General features: G+C 39.0%; 1 protein-coding gene across 3 annotated transcripts in view; it reads right to left on the bottom strand.

The window, feature by feature from the left end:
- Window positions 1–12,500, bottom strand: part of MAD1L1 (mitotic arrest deficient 1 like 1) — a 528,381-nt gene that overhangs the window by 397,692 nt on the left and 118,189 nt on the right. For all 3 annotated transcript variants that reach the window (XM_075179556.1, XM_075179557.1, XM_075179558.1), the window contains one exon: window positions 11,883–12,027. In XM_075179556.1, coding sequence (XP_075035657.1) covers window positions 11,883–12,027 — 145 coding nt within the window. The remainder of the gene's footprint in view (window positions 1–11,882; window positions 12,028–12,500) is intronic.

The raw sequence follows: 12,500 nt of genomic DNA, 5'->3' as shown, positions 1-12,500 counted from the left end.
TAAAAACTGGACCATAAGATCATGAGGGTCCCTACCAGATGAAGATGGAAAAACAGCTTGTAATAAGTGTCCCCGGGATCCCCTTCACTGGTATTCAGTTGGTAAAGATGAGGTCCTCATGTATTCCAGGTTCAGTAGCCCTAAATCCAACGCGTTTCAACCTTTATAATTAGGTCTTTCTCAAGTGTGTATGTTAGGGAATTTAGAGTAAGTAGGGAACGATGTGAATGACAAATATTCTCTGTACATCGCTGCAAAATTGGTGGCGCTAGACGATGACTACTATTACAATATAATAATGTTATTCAAATAACTAATATTTGAATGAACTAAGCTACGGGTATGCATTCTATTAAACCTGGCCATACTTGGTGTGACATACGGAAAGTAAACTGTATCAGGAATATATAGTAAATATTTTAAGGTTCCCAATATTTTCAGGTTTTTTTATATTATATTTTCATTAATAAAATGACTTAATATTTAACATATACTGACAGTAAATTGACTACACAGGTCAGTGAGCACTTAACAGCTTTTCACGTTAAGGTGATTGCAGCTCAGGAGGAAAATATATTAGGAACAAATGATGTCCCGATGTTTGTATGAACCTTTATACACCCATAGTTTTACTTATAAGCACAGCAACAATTACTATTCAATCTGTTAATCTAACGTTGGGTTATAACAGATAGTGTGCTAATTTAAAGGAGATGTCCTCTTCGTTTTTGTTTTCATCCAAGTAATATCTTTAGACATTGTTAGGACTTAGAATAAAACACAGTGAGAGTGCATGCAAGCGGTATTAACCATCCCGTGCTGCAGCCAAGTAAAGGCAGCAGACAGATGGTTACGTTCGTACACTAGGGAACATTATTCCACATGAGAAAAGGGCCATACGTGCACACAGGCATCTATACATAATGCTGGACTAGTAAGAATGCAGAAATGGACGACTTATTAATCCCCCCTTCCCCACACACACAGTCATCTGGCATTATATACAGACACCTGTGTGTATGACAGCACCGTCGATCCTAGAGATCACTGATCCCTACTGTGCCAGCATATATGTTCCATTTGCGTTTAGAAAAACAAGATTGCATAATATAACATGGCCTTAAACTTATATTCTCTAGAGCACTAACAGTTATCAGATTTGCAGAAAACTTTAACATTGTTGCTACAATATAAAATTGAATTGTGAATGGAGATTGAGGTGAGAGCTGACTACCGTGCATTCAAACGGAATTGATTTACTGTGCCAACAGCTGAAATCTCCGGCTCACAAGTAAATGGGTTAGAAATGGCTTTTACTATAGGATTGTTTTCTTTATAGAAAGCAGCGGAACACTCAGTCATTAAAAAATCATCTTTCAGTTGTAGGACATGGTTTTAAAGGTAAATAAATAGAAGTCTGGAATCCCTGGCGTGAAGGGACTGTATCCCTGTTTATGGTACAGCCGACCGTAGTATTATTGGGGATTGTTACCCTGTTCTGGATCAAGAGAACAGGAACTACCTGAAAACGAACAGTTGGATGTAATAGATTATATGTCCTTTGCCATCCTGAAAATGTAAGTGATGACATTTCCTTAAACAACAACTCCTTCAGTTTCTTGGTGAAATATTACACTTAGAAGAAAAAAGCAGCGAGATAAAGTCTTGTTGATTTTACCCAGCCCGAGGATATGTATGTAATCACTGTTTGTGCCCAGCTCTGCTAAACAAGATCAATGCTACTCGACAACTCAAGTGGAGATCCCATTCACTTTGATTTTCTAAAGCGCGGCGTCATTTTCCTTCCTATGTTTGCATTACAGATACTTCAAAACTAGAAACTCTACTTGCAATTTGTATTTCAGAATGATAGCATGAGAATGCTTTTCAGAGAGGAATTTCCATTTGTTTAATACAACCATGATATTATAATTATCCTCTTTGTGAGCATCAGAGACAATGAAATTGAATGCACATTTAAGGACGGTAACGTTAACTGAGGAGCGTACGCAAAGGTCGAGCAATTGAGACTGTTGAGAGCAGTTACACAATTATTTAGGAAGGCAAATAATACAGTGGCTGAATTTATGCAGGGAAGACTAGAATACTCTATTACTGTTTATTGTGAGGGAAAACAGGAGGGAGCCAGGGACTCTAAAGAGATCCTCAAAAGACGGTCATTTTAAAAAAAAAAGAATGAACAAAACTGACCAATCATTTTACAGTATTTCACAGACTTTTTTTTAGCACAATTTAATACACACTGAATTAATTGGAGCCAATATTCAGCACTAAAACTCTTTATTGAGACACCTGAACAATCAATAGAATTAACAGTGTGTGATCCACTTGCTGCCTGATTAGGGTGTTCTGCAGACTGACTGCACAACCCGACTAAAACACGTGAGTATTTATCACTGGGAATAAGAAGCAGTGCGTAAGGTCACAGTTACATCCATATACTTTACCATACCACAGCAATTCACCTGTCATCTCTGCTATTCTAAGCATGCACCCTAACCGCACTTCTATACCCTCCCATAATCCTCGGACAGCAACAAAGAGCACACTCAGGAAAGGCTTGGTTGTTCCTCTGTTAGCCTCAGTAAGCCAGTATTAGTCACGATTAGCATGCTAAATGTCAGGCGCAGTCCTGCTTCTACTTCTAGACGGACACCTGCCCCCTTGCGTTGCCCACGTCCCGTTGCATAGCGACGGGACATTCTCCGCTCCTGATCTGCACGCATGCGCAGAGCATAGCATTCCATCGCATAGCAACAAGAGACACTCTTTCTCTGCTTAGCAGTTGGTTACATTTTTACCGCCAAAAACCGCAGCACCAATCAAGGAGTACTTCCCTCTATTTAAAGAACACTGACACCATTAGGATGCCAGAGTATTTGGTCTTTTGCCTCCAGGGTTTGTTCCGGTTTCCTGCTGCTCGTTTGGATTCTGACCCTGGTTTGTTCCTGACTTCTCCTTTGGCTCCTGATTCTGGCTTAGAGTGATTTACTGGTTCTGACTTGTCTTCCTGACCATTCTCCTGCTTCTGATTTTGGCTGTGACTGTTTTGCTGGTTTTGACCTGGATCTGCAGATTATCCTTTGTGGGTGCATTGCTTCCATCCTGTATTCTGCAGCACAATCACCGCTGCCTCGCTGGTCACCTCTCCAGCTAACTAATACTGAGGGACGCAACCTGCACGCCTCTTGCAGCAGAGTGCATACTTCCTTGCGGGGGTCCCTGGTGAAAACCAGTGGCGTTAGACTCCGTGACTCAGTAGCGCCAACTGCTGGTAGGTGTCACCATCTTCGTCCTCGTGGTTGTGACACTAAACAGACTGAATGTCATGTTAACTGTCAGAGCTATGATGTTTATTTCCAGGGATTGGAGAGGAAAGCTGCAGCCCAAGACGAAGGGCCGAAATTATTAAGGCAGCAGGTATCCCCCCTCATTCCACCATCTTGCCATTTCTGTATGTTTAATATGATTTCCACAAAAAAAAAAAAAATAGTGAACATATTACAATATTGGTATAATACACTTTTTTCCTACACTTAGGATAAGTGGGTGGGCATCAGGCCATGGTGCGCTACTGCTAAAAGGAAGGAGAGGGGTGAAGTCAAAGTCTACAACACCAGGGTGTAATTTCTCCAGAAAAGAGCAGACAGGGTGTTTGCCTTATACACAAAGATCTTACTTTCAATGCACGCAGGTGGAAGTCCAGGTTTTTTTTACAAAATTATACTATCACTATTCTGCCATAGACGAAGGGTTTCTTATATCATCGGACACCAGCAATGTCTAGGAAGAATCTGTACCGCAAGACAAACCACAAGCTCTGGGTTGTAGCAGTGCAGCCTCCATATAGTGAGCCACGGGGTCATTTGACAACCACTGCTCACGTCTTCCTTTTCATCTGTGTCAATCTGGGAATGGCCTAATGACCTGGTGCTAGTAATTAGCTCCCAACACCTGAGGTTTGTTCAGGCCTACATAAACAGCTTCCTGGGAACCACACATTGTCAATTTATAGAGTTTCGCTCTGTGAACCTGTGGTCCTGACTCTACTGGATTATAAGCAGTGTTTTGAATTTTGGCTTTGTGGCTGTGGACAAGTACCCCGCTGGCTCTCATCTCCTAGCCAATCCTCTTGGATGCTTTTATAGACTGAGTTCAATTCTCCTATATGGAGAAAACATATTGCTCATTAAAGACCATGCATTTCCTCCTGCTAGTGGAATCCACCTGTTACAAAACATAACATATACAGCCACCAGGATTGAAGAAAGCATCTCCTGACAGTAGAAAACAGGTAATATTTCATAATAATGTATTACATATGGAACGCCACAGTTTTGGGGCGCAGTTATTGCTTAAAGCTGTAATAAATGTAGTAGAAATATTTATGTTAAACCTGTCCATTTAAAGGTACAGTAACCTGAAAAACTTGTGCTGTGTGTTTAATTGTGCTTAGCACAAGGAACACACACGTAGGATTTAGTTTTATGCTTACACACATGCTGCGAATAAAACAGAGAGGTGTCTGCTATCTCATACTGTCAGACCATTAGAGACCTGGCCGCACCCACAATGATATCATACTTTGACTCCAATGCCGACACAAACCCCTTTTCATTAGTTCGCCCATCTCTCGAGCTATTGTAACATTAGACAGCAGGGCTCTACATGTATAAATAATGAATGGTGAGCTCTGCAAGCAGACTTCCTAGTGAACTAGGTAAAGTCTTATAAAAAGAATATTTACAACAGACAAATACAAAAGGGAGAAAAACAATTAAATGTAAGATAATAAGTGTCTCATTATCTTGGTAATAAAAAAAGTCAATATTATGTTGTATTAGATTATCGTTCAATGGCGACAAAAGAATGTAATGCAATACCAATAAGAAATTTGACAATTTTCTCATGCAAAAAGAAAAAGCATTAAATTGAGAAAACACAAGAAGGTATTCTAATTTCAAACTTGTTGAAAGTTGACACAGACTATTAACTCCGAGGTCAGTTGTGATGTATAATGATTTGAGTTTCTTATTACTGTAAAAATTGCTTTTGTAAACCTACGGTTCTGTCTGTCAGGAGACGAAAACCAATATTAGAAGTGTGAGAAGAGACAAAAGCGCCGTTCTGAACTAAAAGGGATATATATAAAAAAAAAAAAAAAAAAGCACTAAATGTTATTTATTTTTATATTCATTTTTTTGTTCTACACCCAGGAATTTACATTCAAAAGCCGTATTTTAAAGTAGTTTTAAAATCTTGGTTTTCCAAGTGCACAGTGTAATCATTTCAATTGGTCTTTAGTTAAAAATAATAATAAAAAAAAATAATAATAATAAAAACATGTTTGATTTGTTTTTTCAATTTTGTTTTCTCCAATTCAATCAGATCAGTTGACACTTTAATGTTAATTAATTTCTAGCTTCCCCATTTCAGTTACAAACGAAGAAATATTAAATACGCCAGTGCAGGGCTAGAGATAATGGAGGGAGTACTTGAGAACAGTTATTGTTTTAATTACTGTTTGAACCGAATCAGCCGGTCTTTGCACCACAGTAAAATAAAGTAGCCGTTCTGATAACGATACAATACAAATGGGAATCTGTTATTTGGAATGCTTGGGACTTTTTCCGACATTCCGAGTAAGGGGGTTCTGTAGTTTGGAACACTATACCCAAAATATAAAACAATTACCCATGTGTTTTCCCCCACACCACTCAGGCATTCTCCTTATTAAATAGTTTAGCGGCTCTCCTCATAGTTTCTATAGAAGGAAACTGAGTGACAATATTGATGTCTGAAATTTAGATTTTTTTTCATAGAAATATGAAAGTAAGAAACGGTCTGATATTGATCAGTTATTGAATGAGGAAACATGAACATTTACTGTTTTTATGAGAAATAAGGCTGTGGAACACCTAAGCCATGTATGATGAATTAGACGGTTTGATATCAGCCTGACATTCAGAAAACAGTTAATCACCGAGTTGGTTCTTGCAGCGAGCTGTGTAGCTATAGGCCGCAGCAAGTCACTTATATGATTAGTATTGATTGTCTCAAAGACACCTTAGAAACACAATTGTTTGAAACAATCAGTCGACTTTAATCAATGTTCACCTAATTCAGCACCTCAAGACCCCAATGACAAATCATTAAATCCAAGAATTAAAGGAGTAGGGGCACTTTCTAATCTACTTCTCAAACACAGACCACGTCTTTTTCTGAGAAATACAACATAGACTTGTTTTCAGCAGAAAAAAAAACTATTTAATACAAGTGGAGTGAATATTTAGATACATAACTGTGAAAAGGGATCTGTATAAAATATGAGTAGTAGGAATTATTGTATAAAAGGTAATGAAGAATGTGCATCTTTGTCTAGCTCTGAGAAAATTAGTCAAAGAGATAATATCTTTGGATCGCTCTGCCTTGTATCATCATCATCACCATTTATTTATATAGCGCCACTGATTCCGCAGCGCTGTACAGAGAACCCACTCACATCAGTCCCTGCCCCATTGGGGCTTACAGTCTAAATTCCCTAAAATACACACACACAGACAGACTAGGGGCAATTTTCATAGCAGCCAATTAACCTACTAGTATGTTTTTGGATTGTGGGAGGAAACCGGAGCACCCAGAGGAAACCCACGCAAACACGGGGAAAACATACAAACTCCACACAGAAAAGGCCATGGTCAGGAATTGAACTCATGACTCCAGCGCTGTGAGGCAGAAGTGCTAACCACTAAGCCACCGTGTTGGCCCACATGTATGAGGAATTCCCTAAAAAACAACAGTCTTTGAACAATACTTAAACATACCTCCCAACATCAGCCTCCTAGGAATTGAGGCAAGGAGCGTGACTACACCATTTTGGGGGAGTGGCCACAATGGTGTAGGTGTGGCCAAGTCACATGGGGGCATGTTTTGCATTTCAGAAGCGATAGCCCCCCCCAATCTGTTTTTGGCCCCAACTGCCAGGGACAGCAGTGCAGGCACCTTAATTCAGGATCGTCCAACTTAAAACAGGATAGTTGGGGGGTATGACTTGCAGCTTGTCACCTACCTTCCTGTATTCCACCTCCAAATATTATGCTGCAAAAAATATATAAATGGCCTCACTAAGCAATACCACAGCTAAGTAATAAGGGAGGGAATCTCAAAACCTAGGCCAATATATCATCAGACTCGCACTGTAAATATCAGCTGAAATATACAGCACACAAACATAATGGTTAAGAAACACAAATGGAGAAAAGCTCAGCCAACTCTCTCAGAGACAAACCACATTTTCCTCTAGAAGCCAAAGGTGTTATTGAAGCAGAGGGAAAAAAACATCTCTTGCTTGATAACTTCAGTCAAAATAGAATCTTAAGATTTCCAAAGTGGGTAAAGAGATTATCCAGGAAGAAGTAATGGACATAGCCGGTCCCTTTCTATTCCTTCACTAGATAGTCTCTTATTATATAATTAACCTACACGCTATGCTACACACCCTTTCAAAGGACAAACTTTTTTTTTATTATGCGATACCTGCTCAATTTGATATAACAATCACAGGAGGCTATGTAAATCAGGTGCATCTCAATTATTTTTCTCTCCGCTCTCTCCTCAAGCCATGAAATGACACCTCGCGGCAAAATAACAAGTAATTTCAGTATTCATTGTCATATGCTGCCAGCCTGTATATATTTTCATTTACCTAAACTGTTGTGATATAACATGTCTGCAGAAACCAGAATGAAGCTTGTTAGTCTGCAACTCTCCAATGTGGATAGAAGTCTTGCAAGTAATCTAAAGGAATTGGCGGCTTGCTAACTGTTTAACTCCAGCTTCCAGTATATCCTGCTAGATACTGCTAGTTCATACACAGCCGAAGAACTACATGTAAGTTTGTACATCCGACAACTCTTACTGGGTGAGCTATCTAGCTACCTTCTATGGTTTTGTATCACAGTGCACTGGGAGAAGACTTGGAGCACTTAGAAAGCTCTATAAGAAGCGCTCTGCTCTGATCCCCAACGCTGCAATCTGATTGGCTCCTCAGAAGGCCTTGGTGCTCAGCCTGTATTTGGGTAAACCAATTTTAAACTTGCTCAGAGGGGAACTAATCACAGTCGTCTAAAGAAAATCTATATGGTTAACAGTAACAAATAAAGAAAGGCTCCTAGATTATAAAACATTTGGCAAGTCCTGGTTTAGTGTGAGCAAACAAATGCTACCAAAGCATGCTGAATAAATGCACTGCAAACTCGTTATGAACGAGTCATAAATGCATTTGTTCCACAGCGCTCATTGATGCCCGTGTGTTTACCTATAAACCGACTGAACCTTCTTCCCAAACAAATCATATTCCTAATGCACGCTGTTAAACTCAATAGAGACAGATTTTCTATAGATTGTTTTTTTGTTTTTACAAGCACATGGTACCCAAAAGACAGCTAAGAATGGTTTTTAAGGATTCCGCAAACGTCAGTTCACATGGGTGCAGCCACTAATGGCTTCAAAAGTACAGTAGTTATACACAGTGAAACCAGTTGTAGAATGCTTTCATTACATGGCAAATTATTTTATATATTGAGGTACCCTTTGGCAAAGAGACAAAACAGTCATTATGTTCAAAATAAGCATGTCGGCAGCACAGTATGTTCACAGATACTGAGAAAATGGTGTAGTGTAAGACTGATATACCGGTGATGTCTATACGTCTATATGTCTTACACTTGTTGGTTACAAGGATATGCCAAGTCACTTTGGAGATCTGTGCTTGCTCTCAGTATGCAGCTTTCCAGCTGTTGTTGGACTACAAGTTTCATAAACACCGTGCTAGCAGCTCCAAAGCCACCGGTTGCCTACCTCTACCCTATATGGCCATGGACCAGACGTTCTATTCATTGTACAAAAAAATGGTACTTCTTGTCTTCGTAATTATCTGGAAATGTAGACGTAATTGAATGTTGTTCCATAAATAAAGCTTGCGGTGCTACAAATTGTGTAACCCAAAAACCCAGATGCAGAAAATCCAGTTTTTGGTGTTCTACAATAATTTTTGAGGGAATCACAGTGAATATTGTGACACAACAGATAAAAAAAAAAAACACAACAAATTTAATCTGCTACAAAACTGATTTGTGTGTTACAAAATTATATTTTCACCAAAGAATCAATGGTATTACAAAATGTGTTTGTGTTGCTGAAATAATTCAAACCAGTTACAGAACAATGCATGTATACAGCAATTTCTTATCAGAAAATACAAATCCAAGACACAAACTGAACTAATTTGGCAAAATGAGCTAAATTGGCAACTGCGCACTATCCGCAACTGCGCACTATCCGATTTAGAGGCTACAAAACGGATTCTGCCATACATGCATTGTCATTTTGGTATTGTATGCATGATATCAAACAGATTTTGTGACTCATTTTTTGAGGAGGTTACAAAATCATTTTGCAATCAAATTTTCTTCATAAAATTGAGGGGATTTTTTCCTCAAGAGTCAAAAAGGAAGATGTGCTCAATTAAGAAAATTATTTATTAGTGATCACAAAATAGATTGTGTGAAAAAGGGAAATAGCTTAATTGCTTAAAAAAAATACACAGTTCAATGGATCCTCAAAAGATATTTCCAGGTAAATCTAACTACAGTGAGCAGTGTTCTCCCCTGAAAATTTTGCCAGCCGGGTGAAATTAAGAAGTAGCCGAGTGGGGGCAGATATAATACTTTGCAATAATAATGTAAAATGTTGGAGGTAATTGCCCACACCTGCCAGGACCGGTCAGACTGGTGGTCAGTGTCCTAACACACACTGCTGGCTGTAGTGCTCGCACAGTTATACTAGGAGAAACAATGGTTTATTCTATTATAATAGGACTCTGCTGGGCGCCAAGAAGTGGGTGGTAAATAAAAACATCCGGGCGGATCACCCAGAAAATAGGTGCTGGGGAGAACACTGAGTGAGAGCATTGAATGGTTTGATTATTAAGCAAGTTACCATATAATACTTAGAGGTTAGCGATTCACTGGCCAACGAACAATGCAGGAACGCTTTATAAGACCACACCATTAATACCAGTTTCTCACAAAATACCGGCTGCCCTGATTGATTGGCCTGTTCTTACTTATGGAAATATTGAAATACGACAGTGATGGTGGGACTAGGGGCTGTACAGTACACTGATTTGTATCACACTATTACATATAAAAGAATGTTATTATTCATGAGGATTCCATCACTCCCCAACTTCAACTTATTAAAATTAAAAGGTCTGCATGTTTTTTTATTATTATATTATGAAATAGCTCCGTATCCTACTCTTTGTATGAGAAAGAACAAAAACAAATGTGTATAAGATTCTGGTTAATGAGGCTCAGTTTTGATTGGCTGAATAGGAGAATTTTGTGAATCCATGTAGAACATTCATTCTCCATTCCACTGGCTCTTATGGCTGGGCTAGGCCGCGGCATTAGAGTACTGTGATAATGGCCAAAAACTCAGAATAACACAAAATCAGTCTCTTTACTTCATCAGTGTGAAAGACGACTCAAACTCCTCCACTATCTGATAATAGATTGGGTGCCTTTCACACTTTGGCGTAATGATTATTCACACTGGGGAAGAGCCTATTAAATAGAAAATAAATTATATCAGATAAATCAGAGGCATTTCCAGAGTTCTCCAGAGTGTAATTATAGTGAGCATGAGCGTCCATACTATCTAGTCTGGTCTAATTAACAAGAGGATTGCCAAAATACCAGTGATATTATGATTGTTTATGCAATACTTCCCACAAAGTAACAAAAAAGCAAAATAAAATTCATCACAGTGCTTCAAAAATAGGTAGGCCGGCGTCTAAACAGACTACATGGATCAGTTCTAAGATTCCTCACTCTTACATTGGAGCAGGAATACCTGTTCCTTATAACGTGACGGCTCATTTTACCAGATCCGTGAGCAAATCACGGGCAGCACGGCCCAAAGCTTCAGCTGAGCAGCTATGCCAGGGTGGCCGCAGACTCCTCGGGACATGCTTTTACTAATTTGCATAGCTTAAATGTTTTTGCGATCAAGGACACCGGTTTTGGTTGAAATGTTCTGCACACCACAACTCTGCAAGTGGACCCTCACGGAGGGGGTAGTACCATAGAACCAGTGCTTCCCAATTGGATGGATGAGAAAACTTTTTAACATAAGTATTAAAATCCAGTTATTTTTTAACGTTTATCTCTTGGTTTTGTTTTCTTCTGGATCTGTTCAGTAATGCTTTGTCAGAAAAACAATTGATGAGTTTATAGAAGAGGGGGGAGCAAAGACTTAAGATTTTCGTAAAAGGGTCAAAGTCCCGGAGGATCCGCTGTACCCCATTGTACCAGTGTCCCCCAATAGGTTCAAAGAAAAGGATTTCACTTATGTATAAACAAATTAATATACCCAGTTCTAAAGAGATTCTTCAGGCTGGTTCTCCCCACTTCCTGATTAATACCAAAACTTGTCCCTGGATGGTGGGGAAACAGCGTGAACTTATTTTTCTCAACAGATGTAAGTGTAGCCGTCACCTACACACAGTGGAGGCAGACATTTTTGGGATATTCAAGAGAACATAAGCTATCAATTCACTAGGAACTAGTGATGCAGGAAGCATGACTGGACTTCACTTTGCATGGTATTGCCAAATATGCAAATATAACACCTTCTTAATGCAAGAGCATGAAGTGTTAAGATCTCTGCCAATGGGAGCCATAGTTTTAAAATGTTGAAAAAAATCACCTATAACATAAGCCTGCCCTGTCCAATGTCCGACTTCTCTGCCTCAATGTACTCGCGATAACATCACTGCACTGCAATCTACCCCTTACCTTACTGAGGAGCAGCACCCTCTTCTGCAGACGTCTCACCAGTGCGTCCTGCTGCTCTCTCTTCTTCTTCTCTTCAAGGAAACTCTTCTGCGTTTTCAGAAGCTCATCTTGCAATTTCTGTCGGGCACTTTCCAACATACGGACACTGGAAGAAAGCAAAATGTTACACTCATTCCTTACATAGTAGAACCACACAAAAAAAAAAAAAGATACAAAAATAATCTACATAACGAACAGCGATGCAATAAAAGCTGTAACAACAAAATTGTATTTACAAATTAATAATACTGTGAACACACCACAAGTCAGAGTGTTTTTCGAATGCTGCTCTATTAAAACCACTCAACAGGTTTTCAAACAAATTTAGCCTTTTGTTTATAGGCAAAAGTTTACTGTGCGTTTAATGCTGCACTTAGGTTTGCTGGCGATTTTTATTACCCAATCAGGAAAAAATTGAGTCAATCACAGTTTCATACATACAAACATTGGATGATTAATGCTTTAAAGGATATAAGTTCAGATATAAAAAGACAAGGATTTAAATAATGACATAATTACATACTGATTAAGCCCACATCATTTTCAATGATTGCAGAGAGAAAGAACAATCATTTACCA

Source organism: Mixophyes fleayi, chromosome 7 (assembly GCF_038048845.1).
Source record: "Mixophyes fleayi isolate aMixFle1 chromosome 7, aMixFle1.hap1, whole genome shotgun sequence".
NCBI lineage: Eukaryota > Metazoa > Chordata > Amphibia > Anura > Limnodynastidae > Mixophyes > Mixophyes fleayi.
The sequence above is the reverse complement of the archived record's forward strand: the minus strand, read 5'-3'. Positions and strand labels throughout refer to the sequence as shown.